This window comes from Anopheles gambiae, chromosome 2 (assembly GCF_943734735.2).
Source record: "Anopheles gambiae chromosome 2, idAnoGambNW_F1_1, whole genome shotgun sequence".
Classification (NCBI taxonomy): domain Eukaryota; kingdom Metazoa; phylum Arthropoda; class Insecta; order Diptera; family Culicidae; genus Anopheles; species Anopheles gambiae.
The window spans coordinates 19,429,396-19,448,617 of NC_064601.1; the positions used below are offsets into that span (position 1 = coordinate 19,429,396).

Below are 19,222 nucleotides of genomic sequence, written 5' to 3' on the forward strand. Positions count from 1 at the left end.
CAACCATCAGGGTATTTCCTTTTTGCTACCGGAACGGCCTTCCAAGAATATTTGAATATCCTTCTTAGATGCTCTTGTAAGTTAAAATGAATTCTAGCTATTTTGTTTTCAATTCCTGTGGAGTTCTTCTCTTTCATGAGGCTACTGTTAAACGATTAAAGCATTGGTGTGCTCAAACTTTACACAAAATCATCACAATTATTACACCACTGTAAGCTCAAACTGAATGCAAATCATTCCTCGGGCTCAAACGCTCGTTAACCCTGCCATTAGCTCGCTCAATTTGGTTGCTTGTCTGGTGCATAATTTTTCAAACACTTCATCATACTTTAAGTCTCAGCTATTGGCAGGCTTTGGCAGTGTAATTAACTGTCAATAAATTAAGAGAAAGTGTAACATTTTGCTACACCGTGTACCCTACACCGACCGTTCCCGTCCGGCTACGCTACACTTTTTGGCCATCTGTTTCATCTTCGTCCAACAGTAAAACTGGCCACCAGCTAAATCACGTTCGAATTATGAACAGTCGCATCGTACCGGTTCAGAAGGCGCTCGCTCTCCCGGCGCAACAAATCAGCCTAATTTGTAGCAATTTTTCAGCTTCCCCAATCTGCGCCTACCAACACCACCTACGCCCCAATCGAAAAATTTATCAAACGGAATTTAAGTGCCTCACATTCCGGTAATAGACCTACTTTGACACCGCCTGCAAGGCAAAGGAAGGATAGAAATTGGAGCAGAAAGTCCATTCCCCAGGTCTCCGTGCGCAAGAAGCTTTCCCTTCCCCAGTGACGCAAGCGAGACACCGCCGCCCGTTACAAGCGCTTTTAGCGCACTTATTAAAAACCCAATCGTTCTCATTTAATCCCTCGCAACGCATTAGAAACCCGGCGCTGAACTGGCTTCGTGACCCACGGGATGTGGACGATTGAAAAGGGTGTAGATTTCGTTTTTCTGCAGCCGTCGTTCGTACCTGGTAGGGAAGCGTACCACATTTGCGCCAGTCCCGGGAGCAAAAGGTTTAATTGCACATAAATTATCGCCACCCGGTTTGGCGTGGAGTGGCCACCGTCGAGAAGAGTGTGGGGGGGGGGGGGGGGATTTTCCCCTTTTTTGCTTTCCACACCATTTTCTTCCCGAGAGTGGCGTGCGGCGCAGCTAAGAGCAGCCACTGAATGGCTTGCAGCAGCTCGCAGTGCAATTGTGCAGCGTAGAGTTTTGTATCCCAGAAAGGAGCATAGAAAAATGGAGTGCCCAAGTTTAGCTAAAGTGTGCACCGTTCCTTTGCGTTCGAGACGGAAACGGGTCCGGCTTGCACTGTTCGGGGACAAACGGCGCTACAAACGGCTCCTATGCCGTAAGGATCTCGTCGGGCAAAGGAACTGCTTACATGCACACAAAGCGGTACCATACTGGTGCGGGAACATTAATAGCATCCACTACGCTTTCGGCTCCCCCGTCGTGGCCATTAATTTCTCCTGACTGAGCTTGCCCGTGGTGTGTGGTCGGCTGGCATGGTGGCTGTATGGAGGGGAAGCGCTTACATCTTCCGGGTCGACTCAGTTTAGACGTAGCTGCTACTACTGCGACCGGTGTGTGCCATTACCATCGGGATCGCTTTCTGCACCGTGAAATCACTGACTGCACACAAATGTAAGTGGATACCGCACTCGATTCTGTCGACAGCGGGTGTGCTTTAAGCGATGGCGACACCTTACGGCGCGTGCAGAACACCGCTCCAACGGGGGTTGCTGGTTGCATGAATCAATCTTCCGGCTGACTGTCGGTTGCAAGCTCAGCACACTGTGCAGTAGCGCCGGTAAAGTACGTTGTCACCGTTTGCAAGGGTTTGTGTGTGTGTTTGTGGGGGTGTCTGTCCGCTGGGCTGCTGCTTGCTGATGCAGATTTGTGAGCTCCGGGTCCACCTAAACCCCATTATCAGGTGCTGATGTGATATGCTGAAGGTGCACAGCACGACGACTGGGGCACATAATTTATGACGCACACCACCACCACCACCACCGCCAGGCCAGTTTGGACATCGGGAGCTACGACTTACCTACGGAAGAAAGATGGGAGAGAAAGAGAATAAAATAGAATTAGCACATTTGCAGGCTAATCCCCGAGATCGTAAAATGGTAAGTGAAACAGTGTGTGAGTCCCACACGGCGGAGGGAGGTTATCGCGACACAGTTCCAGGGAGTCATCGGTCACTGTCAATTAAATGCGGCTCCACCCGGGGAACTGGACAACGGGAACCGTTCAAAAGCCGTCTCGAAGGCGAACACAAGGGCACAAGCCCGGTACAGCACTGCACTTCGGTTGCAACCATTCTTCTTCCAGACGGTTCAAGACTTGAGAAGGTAGCAGCAGTAGTGTCTTGAGTTTCATTCATAATCAGTGACTGAAATAAATTGTGCAACTGCGCTGCAAGTGCACTTACCACGAATCAGTTAGAGAGAGAGAGAGAGATAGAGAGAACCCTGACACTAATACGCTCGCATAAAAAGCAATAAGAAGCCACTCGAGTCGGGAGTCGCAGCCAGCGTTGCCTTGCCCGTAGCGCACCACACTTTACATCCACTCGACGCCGACTTTTCATTTCGTTAAACAATAAAGCTCGTTCGCGACTTACTGGGGGAGAAGGGCGCGACTCGAGCCTGGTTCATTCATTACCTTATGCAGTTGCAACTCACTCGAAATGATTGACTGTTATGATGGTGCTGCTAGCAACAAGAGCCATCTTGAGGCATATTATGCGCTACTCTTGCTTCTAGCGATTCCAACGCAAGTCGAGCGTTGAGGATGGCGGTTACAGAGCATTTGGCTTTGTATGTTGGTTGACAAAGAGAAAAGGAGATAGATAAAAAGGAACTCTTAGAATGCCGTTTCAATGAACACATCCGAAACGGATTCAACTTTTGGCAAAGTTATATACATATACATGCATTTAAATAATGATATTTAATCATCTGTACGACCCGTTTCGGTACGTGACAGTTGGCAATCGATAGCGCGATAGCATTATTTTATGTAACTGCCGTTAAATCGCTTGTTAAATCGTTGCCAGCTCGCACCATTCCCGAAGCGTTCAAACACTCCAACAAAGCCGCAAAGCAACTAAATCGAAACACGTTAAATTGTAAGCTCTGGGGGCGAAGAATTGGCTTCGGCATTCTTCCTTCCGCTTCACTGGCAGACACAGGCCCCGTCAGCACTGTGAAGCTTTTCGTGGTGCAAGTTGCCCTGTGCGTATCTCCGGTGTGCACATGGCACACTCTTCCGCGGATACCTTCCATTTTCGGTTTGGCAGAAGATTACGGAATCGCTTTTACACCGCTCGGCGCTACGGTGCCTTTGCCTTTACTTCAGCAGTTAGGAGACGGTGAGATTGCCCTGCAGATGTCACGAAAAGTGCTCAAGATGGGGAAACGGTGGTGGTGGCGCCAAGTGTATAAGTAGGATGTGAACATATGGGGAGCAAAAGTATTAAGCTATTAAAATAATGCCAGCAGTCATTACGTGCCCGGACTGTAGTGCTTCCGTTTAAACCCGACCCCGTGCGAGTGGGAAGTGTGTGTGTGTGTGTGTGTAGACGCGTATATGTGTGGCTAGGTACTCGAGGAGGAGTTTTTTGCGATCCACATGGCACACAATCGTCTCGAAGTAAGCTGAATGCTACTGGGTTGGTACGATCCTGCGCGGACGGAAAAACTTGACAATGGCAATCTCGTGCGGGAGAGAAACGACTTCAAAGCCAAAAAGGAAGTTTTGTGTGAGTATGTGTATTTTTTTTCTTTTTCAAATCTTCTTGGTTCCAAAGAAGCACCTTGGCTTGACTGCAAATGCCTGCCATCTGATCAGGAGTGGTAAAATACAACGCGTGGTTTCGCTTAATGTATTAGCCAGTGTGCAATAAACGAACGATTAGCTGTGAGCATTGTGCATTTTATTTTAGATTTAATAGAAAATTGAGCTATCAAAGCATTCGGAGGTGAGCACCAGAATACGTGCCGTGCTGTACATGGTGGTGACATAATAGGCTCTTGAAATGAATCTGTATTATCATGAAGATCCTTAGTACAGTGCTTCTGTCTCCAGCCAGGAAAAGATTTTGTTTTTTTTTATTTTTTGCTTTTGAGCAAATGTGATTATTAAGTGATTATTAAACAAATTAGATGAAACAGTTGCTTCTCTGTACTTGAATGTTCCAGAGAGTGATACGATGCTTAGCTTAGAAGCAACAAACAGACAAAAGCACCCGAACGTAATGCCAAGCATTGTAGTAACAGCAGAAATACGAGAAAAATCTTGAACGGCTAAAACGTTCCTATCTGATCCTTTCAATGCTGTCTCATTCACCATGCAATTGCAGTGCACTGAAAGAGGCAAATAATTAATCATCAATAAAACTGCATACGACTCATTTCATGCAAATCGCGTCCAGCAAACGCACTCAACAGTAAACTGTTGAACAGAAGCGCCAACAATACACAATAAATACGGAGTCCCCACCGCCCATCCTTTGGTGCGTTTTAGCTGCATCGCGTGAAGCAACGCAAACACACAGACACACACATACACGTAATTTGAATGCAGATGTTCTGCCCCGTTTGGTCATCACCGAAACACGACGAAACAAATGACAACCACAGTCACCACAGTGGTGTCCTGGCAGTTCATCCGCAACCAAAAATTAGCCCATCACACATCAGTCGTAACTAACACGCAAGAGCAAATCCTGGTTTAGCTTCTCTACCAAGCGTGCGATTCCCCCCCCCCCCCCCACATTCTCTTTGTTAGTTTGTGTTAGGTGCATGCGGGTGCATACGTGTTACACACGCCCCATTGCGTTCGGGGATGTGTGCACATTCAAACACGTGGAAAACGTGGCCCCTTTCTCTCTAACGAATTGGCAGCGCCGCATGGAATTTGGTCATTAATCGGTTGGCGTAACAAAAAAAAAAACTTCCCATCCAAGCATGTGAGCAACATCATCGATATGTGACCTTCCATCCCCTCCTGCTGTTTGGGGACAGCTGCAACCACTCGTTAGCGTGGACAAACAGCATGTCACGATTTCCGCTGACAGTAGGCCACGTCACTCCTCGCTGCAGTGAGGTGCATTCAAACGTTAATGTGCACACATCGGGGCCAATTAAACGAGCTGCTGCTGCCGGGCGCCGGTAACTAATTGTATTGGAGGCACTTGTGCTCAATGTGTGCACTTTACCCAGGGTAGGTTCGGTGTCACTGCACCGATTCGGAACACTGCCAATCAACCGCCACTTACAGCCAAGGGGGGGGGGGGGGGAGGGGTGAAAAAAGGATGTCAAATTTAGGCAAAAGATGCATTTACGACCATCACACAGTGGCGTGGGCGCGTTTATGTACACGTTTAATTATAGTTTCATTTTCAGCCTTCCCGAAAAATCAATTACACCATCAAACAGGTTGCATCGGTTGCATTTTTGCCACGTCGCATTTCCACCGCTCTTACTCACTGGCTTTGACGCCGAGCTTTGATGCACAGATTGGAAACCACCGGAGTTGCTGCATAGGCTAGCAGCATTAAGCACCCCACCTCGGTGGGTTGACGGGGGAGGGGTAAAGGGTGACACAGAACAGGCACAAGGGAATTTGACCTGGGGGATTGTGATCGAATCGAATGTCATTTAACATCACATTAGTGTGTCGGAGCGAACCACCAGGAGCTCCGGGTAGGGCCAAGGGATCGCATCAAAGGACCGATTGTGAGGAATGACGGGCAAGGGAGGGGAAGTTGGGAGTTCCAATTGGCAAAACTGGACTCGATGCGCGTTTCGGGAAGCTGCCAATTTTCCGCCCTAATGCCCGTTTTTCCCAGACTCCCAGATGCAGATTTGTCCCGCTTTTTGTCTCGTTTTGCCTCTGTGATCCTCTGTGCCACCCTCGATCCTACTGCTGTTCGTGTCCCCTCCTCTCCCAGTACGGTAGGCGCGTGTTTAATCGAATAGATTAAAATTCGTTCGCATATTGCCAATACTGTGCACCCTCCTTTGCCGGTATGGTCGTTTGATGTTCGCGAGTGATCGTGCCCACTAAATGGATACGAAAAGCACGCGAGAGCGAGAGAGAGTGCAAGAGCGGAGAGAAAGAGTAATTGTATGTTTGCCACTCTTTTTAAATAACATTTTGAAACAAATCAAACCCTATTTCAATATAATTATAGATACACATTCTCTCTATCCTGTCTGCCCGTGAGCCCCCCATCGTTCGCCGGGCATTAGTGTCAACCTTCCCGTTTCCGATGCACATGAGCAGTCCCACTGACTACTGCAAGGGAAGAGCTGGGTGGTTGTGTCGTAGCGGAAATTGAACATCGTTCGGCTCGTTGGCAGGCAGGAAAATGTTATCCAATCGTACGGATTGAATAATATCCTGTGATGCTGCTACCGTGCCAGCCCGGCGTCGTCCCGCCGGGAGGAAAGTGAAGCGTCCCCTTTCCCAACACGCATGCAACACACATCATCATCATCATCGTCGTTGTCATTTTCCCAAACGGCTCTCGTTGCCCGTACCAAAACCGGCTTCGCTGCGAGCCACACAAACCAATCCGACGCAACGAAAAAGGATCGATCTTTATGTGCGCCTCAACTTCGACACTGTTCAGCCACCGTTCGGCGTGCTAACGTGTTGCTGCTACGGGTGTGCTACGGGACCCATAATTGCATTGCAGTGCACTGGGCTACAGTAGGTGCTGCACCGGAGTCCATCCAGGCCACCGTACTGTGTTGTAGGCTAGGAAGGATTACCGAAACATCGTGTCAGATTGGTGGTTTTCCTCCCCGTAATGTCTACCTCTCGACCCGTTCCTGGACGACCAGGCGTTTGCTGCTGCTTGCCGGATCGGTAAAAACGGACAGGCTCATAAACTATATCCCCAGCAACGGCACCTTGGCAGCAAACCAATTTATGACTTTTGCATTTGCGCTCGTACGGCAGAGCAGTCCCGCCGCATCCGGGCACAAAAATCATCCCCGGTAATTGCCAGTGTAGTAACCCTCCGTCGGTTACCAATCCGAACGCTCAAATTGGAGTTCAGGTACCAAGCAAGCAGGTGGAGTGAAAAATTAACTCGTCCAAAACTTTGCACCCTCTTCCGTGCGCATAAAAGGTAAAGCGGGATGCATTGTTGGAGGGAAGCGGAAAACAATAACCCATCCACCAAGACCGACACACACACCCACACGTTCGCTATCATTAAGCGGTAAATTTGTAAAGGGAAAAGGGGAAACATCCGCTAGACGATTGTATGAAGGGTTAGGTTACGCTGTAATTGAGATGCTGTACACGCACACGCACACGTGGTGTACTTGGGGATTGTTTCGCGTACCGGGATAATTATTGCGCTAGTAATAATTTCTAATTTAGCTTTCCAGTTCCCATACTTTCGTCTGCTGGAGCACCTCCAGGACAGGATTGAGTTTTGCTTCGGCAGGAAATTCAACTTTTGTAATATGAATGTTTTCGAAGAACAATGTTTTGGCGTGTTTAAATGAAGCCTCTAGTTTGCATTAACACTTTATTGAACATGTGTTCCGTAAAAGCTTTCTTGCTGATATGAAGTGCAGCTAAGACGAGACAGAGTAGCTAGGTTTGCAAATAATAATTCACACCTGCACATGGTAAACAGCTTGTAGACAGCTCAAGAACTTGTGAACTGGAAGAATATCGCACAGAAAGAAACTTTGAATCGATCGTTTGGCGGACATGGTTACCTTTACTCCGACTTCAATTCGAACAATACGTTCGGTAAATCACTCGATAAGGACTCCTAAAATATGAAGCCTATTCTGGCCAAATCTGACGAAACACTGCTGTTTAGGGTCATGATGAAGTCGCTCAAAATGAAACTTATTTATCCTCATAGTGTAATAAGAGATAAGAGACAAAACGGATCTCTGTCATACTCCATTTACCTGCTTACTTCGGCCTTCACCTTCCAATCCGCATTTCCGGCCTAACAAGCGGATGTCTCTACGACAACTTGCCACCTCAACATGGGCGTACCAAGCCCCCGCTGTCCGTGTGGACGGTTCGCTGGTTAATTTTTACCGGATTGGTCTTCCAGTTGCATGCACATTACCTGGCCTCGGTATGTTGGGTTTAATTCACTGCGTTGTTCTTCCACAGATACGGTGGTGCCAAACAAGCTTCTGAGCATCTTGCTCTTGAACGGTGAGGCTAAGAGAGTTTTGATTTGGACAGTGTCCATATCGCTGAAGCATATATGAGTACTGGGTATATCTGGTACGACCGGTTCCTTGTGGTGAACTGATTTCTTCTCAGACTGCTCGGTTGACACTTCCCCGGCATCCTGTGTGCTTCTAAGTCAGCTGCTATGATGTTGTCATTGACTGACCTTTAACCCGAGATAGGTCAAAAGTGTGTTCACCTGTCCGTACGTCGTCCCTGCATAAGTCTGATGACACTAAACTCTGGGTACTCATACAACAGTATACGTACACTATAGTCTTGTTCGAGCGTTCTACAATGAAGAGTTTTCACAGTGAAAGAGCGACATTAGGCTGTTATTTGCTTTCACAAACATGCTCCTTAACACTAGACAAAGTAAGAGACGTTTATGTCTCACAACAGCTTATAGATACTAAGTTCCTCTATTTATCTGCAAAACCCCTTGCTTAACTGAGTCATTTACTGCACTAAGTGGCTCTGCTTTAGCTTCACTGCATTTTTTCTTTCGAATGTGGACGCAGTTAATTAATTTTGCCTTCCTTCCCTACTGGGTAATTTCAGCTAACCTTTCAAGTACACGCTCACCTTTCACAACGTAAAGATATAGGTTCATTGTAATTGAATCCTTAACTGGAACAAGCACCACTGGGGTCCCTGAAAGGGCCTGGCATGGCAACACAAAGTACACACCAAGGCGTTTCCTTGTTTTCAAACGGCGCCAGTAATAAAACCTCCCATTGTGGACGGAGAGGATACCACCACCGGTGCGATATCATCCGAAAACTAATGACCGCAATCAAACCGAACAAATGACGTTCATCTCCTCGCTAATTGTCGCTCTCCTGCCTGTCCGGTGCCGAACGGTTCAGGTCCAGGCCGAGCCGTACCAAACTTCCCACGGTGACCGAGAGAGTAGAAGCAGATATTCGCTCAACTCCAGCAAGTGTAACTTCGCAACCTAACTTCCACCAATGGCGCACACTGTTACCTGGCCCAATGATGATGCTCACCGTTCGATTGTGATGTTTTTTTTCCTTGTTTAAGCTATCGTTTAAGCTTTTTTTTTGCTTTGCACTTTCCCTGTGACACAACACTTTGCACAAACTTTCTTCGCCTTCGCATCAGCCAGATGACCAGGGCTTCGCCAAGCGTTCTTATCTTTACTTTGCGCTCGTTAGTCTCCGTGCTCGGTCGAATGGACAGGAAAACACACACACACAACGGAAGCATCCATTACTTCAATTAAACGGTTCGTAAAAAGGGAACACGCTGGCAGGGAAATGAATATTTTCGAGATAACAAACGGGTTTTCACGATGGCATTGGGAAGGTAGAAGGGCTATTGCTGTACACCACCATGAAGGAAACGACAAGACGGAGGAGATAAACAGATCAACAACAGCAAAAAAAAAAAAAAAAAAACATCGTCAAACCTCGGATGCGGTCTAAAATGCAAATTTTGTAGCATTTTTACGGGAATAATTATGAAAACGTCCTCGGCCCGGTCGACCGGCTAACTGAGGTGGCCACTACTGGCCCTTTTGTAAAATGGTACCGTTTTATCGGCAACGCTGTGTAAGTATATGTGTGTGTGTGTGAATGTCGTCGGCCCGTTGTCCTATTTGCAACACGGCATCCTTTTGCCGTCCGTCCACAAATTAAACCATCGTCGTTCCGGCGATCTTTCCCTTTATTTTTGGGACCGGGTTCTTCCCCAACAAGCGCAAAACAAGCGGCTATGGCTGGCTAAGGGGTTCAATCATTTCTCCGCATCATTGACATTGAAGCTCGGAGCAAAAGGAGCAGTCCAAGACAGAACACACCCCGGGGATATCCGGAACCAAACACAGCCGGCGAACGACGATGTTACTAACGTACCACCGGTCTTCCCTTTCGCTTCTACCGGCATCTGCGGATAATGGAGTAAGTTTCAGCGAGCAAGTTTCTGTATTCCCCGCAAGGCACAATGTCCCCCCGTCGTCGTCCGCTCGCTCTGCCAGGCTGGTGGAAGTATCGCATCTCCCCACGCTGGACCGGAAATAGAAAAATGGTTGCAACCACCGGTGTACGGCGCAAGATTACGGCTTTAGATCGGGATTGGATAGAGCAAGGGAAGACACTACTCTTCGCTCCGGGTCACAATTTTGAGCTTGCCTGCTGGTTGCCGCTACTGCTATCCTACCCCTCACGCGGGTAGAGAGTTTGCTTACCGATCCATTTGGCTATCGAAATTCGCGGTAAAGACTTGGAAGGTTCTAAGACTGTGTTTTAGCAAAGGGAAGTGTGTGTGTGTGCGGAAGCAATACGTAGCGCTATGTTGGGTTGCTGGTTAAATATACCAAGATATGAAGGAACCCGAGGTTCAACCCCCCTTCCCTTCCCTTACCCAACCACTTTTCCTTATCCTTTCCAGCTTGCTCGTTTTGGGGCCGGTACAGGGAAGCCACACCATCCAGGAGCGGGATGATTGCAGAAACCATGAAACGGATATTTACCGATGAAGTTCTAATATCCTACTCTGTTTGGATTTTCTTTAAACCGGACTTCCGCCCCTGGTGGCTTTTGTTCTCGCCGGAGAACCGAACAGTCTGTAATCTTTCTCTATGACTTTTTGGAGCAGGAGAACGATTATAAGGTCGGCAGGAGAACCGACAGTGGCCAGGAGAAAATGGTAATCCAAATGGTGGAACATTGCACTTGAGAGTGAGTGTGAGAGTGGGTGGAATAAAGTTCCATAGTTGGATGGAAAGAAATACATCCGCCACCGATGGAGATGGTTGTTATAAAACATATAAATTGAACCCCTTTGGGTACTTGTTGTTGGATTTGTTTACCCGGGTTAGTGTATAAGGAAATGAAAACTTGTGTTTGACTTATATCGTATTGGTAAAAACTGTCGCTGTTGCAGGAATGTTGTAGAATCTGCTTGGAAATAATTATGATGATAGAGCAGTTGGGAAACAATGGACCAAGCCAGTTCCTCGCTAAGATCAGTTAAAGCTAGCTAATAAGAGAAAAAAATGCTCGGAGAATCACTATCAACCAAGTTACTAATGGGATCGCCAGGATGCTGTTAAAAGACTACATTCAAGTTGAGAAAGTTATATGCTTTACCTATATCTTGAGATTGAGATGACTACAATAAAACACGTTGGAGCAGTAGTGCATACATTGCTGGTGACAGCCTCAAGATTGTGGATATGTTTTGGTGCTACGGGGTTGGTCTTCACTTCAGATAACGATAATAGCGACCAAAAGAGATGCCTTGTTCTGTAAATAGTATCTAAATTGGCTCCATCAAATCCTGAGAGTCTGTTACATGTGCTTTTGGAGGTGTTCTCATATTTGTGGGACTCTTCCTTGACTCTATCCTATTGGAAGTAAACTTAATGTATTGAGAACTAGACTCTATGGCACTCTTTTTGGACAGGTTCCCAGTAAATTGGATTTGCCCAACAAGGGTGCTATACAGACCAATTCCCATCACGTGTTCGTTTCCCGTATAAAAGAATTAATTAAATGTCCTACAACTATGAGAACTCCTGGGAAACCCTGTAAGACATCTAGAACATACGCAATCCGAGATATATCACACACATGGTCCAAAGGTCTTGGGGCAGAATCGCAAAACCCTGTAGGAACAGAAGAGCATATGAAGCTTTACTGGAGGACTGAGTATACCGAGGAACTGTTGTAAATCATACCAGCAGTATTGACTTAACCCTGAGCTGGCCCATAAATGTAACGATATTAGAAAAATATGAAATCTCGACGCTGATATGCTGAAGTCATTAAAAAACTCTCAAGCAAATGTAGAATAGTGATCCACAACCTACCACTGCACTATCATCCGAAAGGGGAACAATCGGCATCAACTGAGCATATAAAATAGACTGCCTCATTAAACGAACAAAACACTCACATTCTTCAATACTATTTGCCATTCCCCTCTAGGGGTAGACCGATTTTAAGTGCCTTATACGTTCGCACAACTTCTCCCTTTAACAGACACATTTCCTTAAAGTTATCTTGCTGCCAAGTTCAGTTTATTGTCTTTATTCCTTTTTGGCCGCCCGGCTCTGGTAGGGAAAGTACCGATGCAGGCAAGATTTTGTTTATAGTGCTATTAGAAGACACTAAAAAAGAACCGATCCGCCCATTAAGATAGTGGCGTTTCATTTAAATTTCCCCTTTAATGTGCAGTTTCGTAGTGGGAACTTTGGAAACGAATCTTTATAGCTTCCCGCATTGAATGGCTTGTCCGACATTTACTACTTTTCAAAAACCAGGGTTTGCCTGGTACTAGTGTTGCTCGCGGTGGCCTGTTATGTCGGTTGGCAATTGCATCCGCTCCAAACTGACACCGGCACAACGGGAAGTTTGCGAAGCGGTTCCATCAACGTCGTGTGCACCGATATGCAGGCAGCACCACAAAGCAAAATCAATCAAAATTTGTGTTTTCGCGGTTGTTGCCGTTGACTGCCCGCTACGATGGAACTGTACGGCGAGACGGATCAGCTACAGGCCTGTTTGAGCTAACATGCTTTACCAGTTAGATTAGCTTAGGGTTAGAAGTTTAACTTTGGTTGCCACACACACCCGTCAACTGCCAACTGCCAATATTCTGCTCTTAACACATTTCAACCGTAAAGCTTCCATCAAGTGAAGTTTCTCCATGATAAATCGCTTCCGTGTGAGGGATCGACTATAACAAACAACACAACTTAACCATTACACGGTTCAGTTTCGCCTTAAACTCTGCCCCGACTCCATGAAAGCCGTGGAAGCCTGATGTAATGCCGTCGGCCCCATCGCGGCTGCTCAAATAATTCATCCATCGAAACCTTGGGATCGAAAACCTGCCTTAATCGTCCGAAGCCGTACCGCGCCATCTAACGAGCTGTTGAAATTAAACGCTTGCCATTACTCACGGCGTCTGCGTTCGGCCAGTGCGGAGGGGGGGGGGGGGGGGGAGGGGGCGTGCCAGGTGATGTCCCGTGAGCGTACAATATTGTAATTATTTCCCGATGTGATTTATCGATGCTAATTCAATAATAAATTAGCTCTAAATTATTGGACGCAAGTCGAACTTCCACCGATACCCGGGACACCGTAGTGCAGAAAACGTTCCGGGAAGCCCGTAATGGACAGGTGAAACGGTACGGCAGTCACAGGAGACATTGTAATTGAAACAGTAAATTATCCTAAAGACGAGCGAATACCCGTGCTGGTGTGATGATACTGCCGTACCTATGCCGTGCAGGATGAAGTGCCGAAAGGGTTGGCACGCCACACTGAAAGGTCCGGAAACGGATGGATCTTTACTAAAAATAGTGACAGCTTCAAACGATTGCAAAACATGCAAAATGTTCGCTCATTTTATGGGTTTTCTTTTTCCCTCTTCTAATCTTACCTACATCCATCATAAAACGGAGTGTTCCTTGTTTCTTCTTCCTAAGTACAGGCAGTAAAGTTCAGCTAAAGATAGATTACAATTTCTGAACTCCTGTAAGCCACGCTAAAATTACCCACTTCATGCCGGCGGAGAGAATTAACCCAAGATCTGTCACTTTGCACTCCACAAATAACCTTCAAATGTCCCTTTTATGGCCAATATTTCTTCTATCGCTTTCGCCTAATGTGCGCGGTGCGTGTGTGTGTGTTTGTGTGTACGTGAGATGTCGTTCTCCAAATGTGCGGCAGTCGCGCGCGTGTCAACATGCTGTCTCGTTTGTTCATAGCAGGCAGAGCGAGATGGCTTGTTGATTCTGCTCGCGAGCAAACGTGCGTGTGACAGTGAACGTTAAAAAACATCTATCCCGCAGCGCAGAAAAAGATAGATGTAACGCACGCACGCCACAACGCGTCAACCGACTCGAGCGGTCACGTTCCACTCGCTTCACTTAAGTTGCAGGAAGTGACGTCACAGGTTTATAAAGTTTTCACGCAATCGTTTTCCTGACTTCTTCTTCGATTTCACTCAATTGCAAACAGCTTCGGTACACACACCATATTAGCTCATATCTGTGCATTCTAAATCGCCGAAAACTTGATGGATAAAGTGATAAATGTGCTTCTTGTGCTTTCTTGCAGCGTCCTGTCGCGTCCTACCCAGAGCAAAATGCCGGTCACCTGGATGGGCAATACGTACGTGATACAGCACAGCAATGGACAGTGCATCATCGCGCTGAAAGCCCGGATGAGCGAGGCGCTTCCGTTCAACGAGCTGTACGTGAAGGGCATCCCGCGCAACTACGGGCCGGAAGAGCTGGTGCCGATCTTTTCGAACGCCGGCGTAGTGCACACGATACGTCTGCTGATGGACTTTGGGCAGCACAACCGGGGCTTTGCGTACGTGAGCTACGTCGATCCGCGCCACATCGACCGGGCGCTGGTCACGCTGCACGGGATGCAGATCAGCGTGACGCAGCGGTTGGAAGTGTCGAAAAGCCGCAACTCACGCAGCCTCCAGCTGTGCAATCTGCAGAACCACCGCACGGCGGCGATCATATCCCAAACGATTACCCACATAACGCGCATTAGGGAGGTAAGTTTCGATTTACACATTTCTGGAAATTGGAACGATGCTTTAGACCATAGCGAGTGAATGGCACAAATGCCAACGCATTAGCATCGAATGTTCTAGGTTAGGAATTGCGTCGTGCGGCGTCAGTGTGTTTTTGACACAACCGGCGTCCGTGATTTGACAGCTAGTGTGCGGCGAAGTATCACCGTCAGTGTTTCTAATTCCGTGTGATTTCTTTTGCTCAATCCATCGTTGCAGTTCCGATGCAAAATGATTCGCATAGGGGAGACGAACGACGTAACGATCATCTTCAAGTCCCATCACGATTACATCCACGCGTACACCAAGCTGAACCGTGTGCGGCACATTTTCGGACCCACATGCTGCATTAAAACGTATTAGACGGGAAGCGTCTCATGCAGTTCCTGGAAGGAGCTTGGGCATGGCGGTGCCTTAATAATTTGTTTTTAAATTCTTCATTAATTATTTTACCTGCGGATCGTAGATTTATCTATTTCCATTATTGAATCATCAATCGTTTGTATTGTCATTTAATTATTTTTGTTCTTTCACTTAACGCAACTCTTGCACGTTAAATGTTCATTTCTATACGTTAACAACATTAAATATTTCTTTATATTACAATTGATGTTATTTACCTCTGTATCAAAAATTAAAAGCTTTAAGCGCCTTTATTAATGCAATGATTTTTAAATCAATCGACTAATCAAACCATTTTGAATTTAGCGAATAAAGATTGAATTTAATTTCATGTTGAACTATTAACACATAAGCTTTAAGCCTTTTTTGTAGTAAACGATCGAATATGCTCTCAGATATCAGATACTGTCGTTAGGGTTCTCAGTTCTTGGCTTCACTCGTTAAGGTGTACGGACACACATCCTGAGTTAAAGTGGCACCAACAGCCATCCGTTACGACGGCCCCGGCTATGATGTATGCTTGTACAAAGTGTAACGCACACATTGGCCGTATTTTTGCTACTCGCTGCGCTTCGTAAGGACATGAAATTTTCCATCTCAGGGCGGAGCAAAACGAGATTGCAAAAACAAAAGTAGTACACCGTTGTCAATCGTTAAAAATTATACGGCTCGCCACAAGTCCCTCAATGGTGCCCTTGCCGCTGTAAACAGGCGATACAATTCTGTTAGTAAAATCGCGCGCCGCAATTAACATTCGCACCCATCCCGTCGTCCCTTGGCTGGCGGCGGAAAGGTCAGCTACGGCCTATCCGCGTACGGTGGGTTGAATCCAATTTTCTCCGGAAGCCATTTGCGCGAGTGACCGCCGAAAAAAGCACAATCTTTCAGTTCCTGCCTGCCAGCGGGTGCTAGCTGCACGTACACACACAAACACACAAATACAGCAAATAAATCGTGGTTCTAATTTATTGCGAAACATTAACAGCAGACCGTTCGCATTAGTTCCCATCATTACGCCAGCGAACGTGGCTTGGGGCCGGGACTGTGTCATGGAAGGATTTTCCTTTTTTTTCTTCTTTTTCGTCCTAACGCGTTTTTCTGCTGTAATATTCACGGCTGCACGTTTGCTTTGGCGCGCGAAGTACAAAACGGGTTCCACATCCTAGTCGCTGTGTATTCTGCTGGCAAGCTCCCACAGCCGTTAATTTTTAAGACCAAACGATTGAAACCTTTCTCGGGCAGCAATTTCTACCACTTTTTTTAGCTACTTGCAAACAATTAGTTACGCATTTGTTCCGATAATTGAGTTTTTTCCCCTCGTGGCGCAGCGGCAAGGCTGTGGCACGTTTAAAGCACTGCGACCGAGCAGCTCGCACCGCTGATGAAGACGTTAAGAAGGTTAATGGTTTTTCTTTTTCCCGTTTTATTTTTCTCTTGAAGAGAATTGAAAAAAGCTACATAATACATCACTGGAAAGTGTTTATTAAATTTGTTGATTTCATATTACAGTTTGTAAAGAGTAGGTCAATTTAGAAACTTGATCAAAAATCGATCGAGGGATAAACGATCGACAAGAAACGCCACCACCAAACAGACCCGTCTGGTCTGGCTTTCCATCTCCTCCAACGTAATTATACTAATTTCACGTACAATTAATCCACAGTATTGCGCACCATCCAGCTAGCTAGCAAAGCAGATCCGCTGCTAGTCCCGCTGGAACATCAAACTCCGGCAGCTCACGGTCAAGTGTCGGTAGCAGCGTACGTATGCTCGCCCCATGTATAATCTCCACTCGATAGCGAATCAATAGCACAACATCGTCGTGTTGCTGTTTGCTCATCATCAGCGATGATGTTTGTAGATAAACAAGTATAAAAATAAACGACACCAACGCGCCCGGCCGTCCTTTTGTAAGACGACACAAGGGCGAATGGTTTTCGCTCTGGGTACGATCCGCTGATCCGCAGCGCAGCGTCGTCACGTCGGGGCATGCGATATAATTCGAAAAATATGATTTTATTTGCCTGCAATCACTTTCACTCGACTGTCAATTACATTCGCACTTGGCAGTCAACACCCACGCCAACAGAGTAACGAATCCAGCAATGCCGCAAACGCTCTAAGCGCGCTGGCTGCTGGGGCTGAGCTGCGCTGGGGATGTCTACGTGTGCCTCTACGTGGCGCGTGATCCGGTTTCGGTGCGGCGGTGTGCTGATGATCCAATGTTTGTCTGTTTGTTATGCGGAAAGTTTTGATTTCTCATAGATTGGCGGCAGCGCTATCAGAAGGGAAAGCGAGAAAGAGAGCACGTTCAGCAATAGCACGAAAAATCTAAGGGAAGTGGTTTGATTCTTTTTAAAACTAACTGTTGGAAAGCTGTTAATATGTCGAACTTAACTGACACAACTGTGTCCTTGTTTGTTCGAAAATCCTAACAAATATGTTTTCTCTGTTCACATCAAATTTTCATCTACCTTCAACACGTTTCAAAAACCATTCCACCTGCATAAACGCTTCCTCACCTCGCTTCGGCACGGAAAACGGAAACGTTTTCACCGATAAAATCGTCTCGTTTTTTCTTCACTTTTACCACATTCTCCAGGTCGGAGGGTATCACCAAACGGTGTGTATGTGTGTGTAATTCGTATGCAAACAGTACGTGATACAATTTACTACACCCCTCTCTCCATCCCCGCCGTACCATCCGCGATCAACGGAAGCAAAGAAAAGCAAATCGCTCGAGTCTTCACAGCTTGTACCTCACGTACCACCTAGTAGCGCACCAGTAGACGAGGAAGACCCAAGAAGCTTTCCGTGTCAAGTAACACCGGTTCGACCCGACTGTGCGACAACTGCCCGGCGTCCGGGATGAGGAAATGCCGTGGTAATGTAGAATTTGATTTCGATTTTCCGCCTGGCATCGATTTCGGGCAGTGCAACGACAAGGTTGGAAACAAATTTGCCAACCAACCCCGGAAGGGAGGCATTTTGTTTTGATACGGGCAGTGATTTTTCCTCCTTCCTCGGTGCGTTCATCACATTTTGTTCGATGAATTGTTTGTAATTCGTAACGTAACGCGGTGCTAATGACTTGTTTGTGGAGGATGTGTGTTTGGGTTCGTTTATTTGCATTCGCTCGTCGGTAGCGGAAATGTGTCGATTTCCTTCATTTTTTTTTTTTGTATCTCCATCAACAAACCGACAAATGATCGATTTTACTACGAGGGGCGCAAAATAATCTTTCCACTGGAATGAGCATCGAAGGAAAATGTTAATTTTTATACACGCGTTGATAAATTATTCAATGAGCCACCAGAGCGCCCCTTAACCGATCATTCGCCGGTGCGAAGAATGTGCTAGTGCCGGTGCACGGTAGAACGTTCTTGTGGACGGGTTACTTGCTTCAACATAACGCTTCAACCCCACAGCGTCAATCCTTCCCATCCCAGCCAGTCGGTTCGGTACGGTTAAATGCTGTCTTTTAAAAAAATTTGCTCTTCACGCTCCATTTCTCTCTCTCTCTCTCTCTCTCTCTCTCTCTCTCTCTCTCTCTCTCTCTCTATCTCCAGGGAAACTGCCTGCTGTGGTGTTGTCAAATGCCCACAAATTATGGTAAATAAAGTTATCGTCTGTCTTCGTTTGTGCGCGAGGCGTTGTTACATTACGCCGGCCGAGCAAAGCATCCTGGCAACAACAACATCCCCCCTTGACCTCCAATCCGTCGTCCCCGGTTCGCGATGGCGGTGCGATTCATCACGCAAAAAGAAGCGCAAAATTATGCAAATGGTGTGCCACACGCCCAGCACTCGTGAAGAGTGATTTTAATTTTCAAAAACCTCATTCTCCCGTCTGCCCGGTATAGATAGAGCACACAGTGTCTTTTGCTCATTTGCCAGCAATCTTTCACAGGCGACAGGCACAGTTTAAGGATGGATGCGGGAAAGTGGGACGACATCACACAACCGCCTAAAACATCAATAATGCATTAAACGGGATGCTCCTGTTGCTGACGCCACAT

The 19,222-nt window shown here is 46.7% G+C and overlaps 2 protein-coding genes across 5 annotated transcripts in view; one reads left to right on the plus strand and one right to left on the minus strand.

The window, feature by feature from the left end:
- Window positions 1–19,222, minus strand: part of LOC1273644 (neural cell adhesion molecule 1) — a 235,028-nt gene that overhangs the window by 103,622 nt on the left and 112,184 nt on the right. The window lies entirely within an intron of this gene.
- On the plus strand, window positions 13,949–15,549 carry LOC3290603 (dead end protein homolog 1). Its single transcript, XM_563881.2, has 3 exons — window positions 13,949–14,236; window positions 14,331–14,784; window positions 15,022–15,549. The coding sequence occupies exons 2-3, from the start codon at window positions 14,359–14,361 to the stop codon at window positions 15,163–15,165; spliced, it is 570 nt and encodes a 189-aa protein (XP_563881.1). The 5' UTR covers window positions 13,949–14,236; window positions 14,331–14,358; the 3' UTR covers window positions 15,166–15,549.

What these genes read in the sequence shown, in the direction of transcription:
- LOC3290603 (XM_563881.2), top strand. Translation starts at nt 14,359, where the DNA reads ATGCCGGTCACCTGGATGGGCAATACGTACGTGATACAGCACAGCAAT. An exon ending in ACATAACGCGCATTAGGGAG is followed by an intron (nt 14,785 to 15,021) that starts GTAAGTTTCGAT and finishes CCATCGTTGCAG; the next exon opens with TTCCGATGCAAAATGATTCG.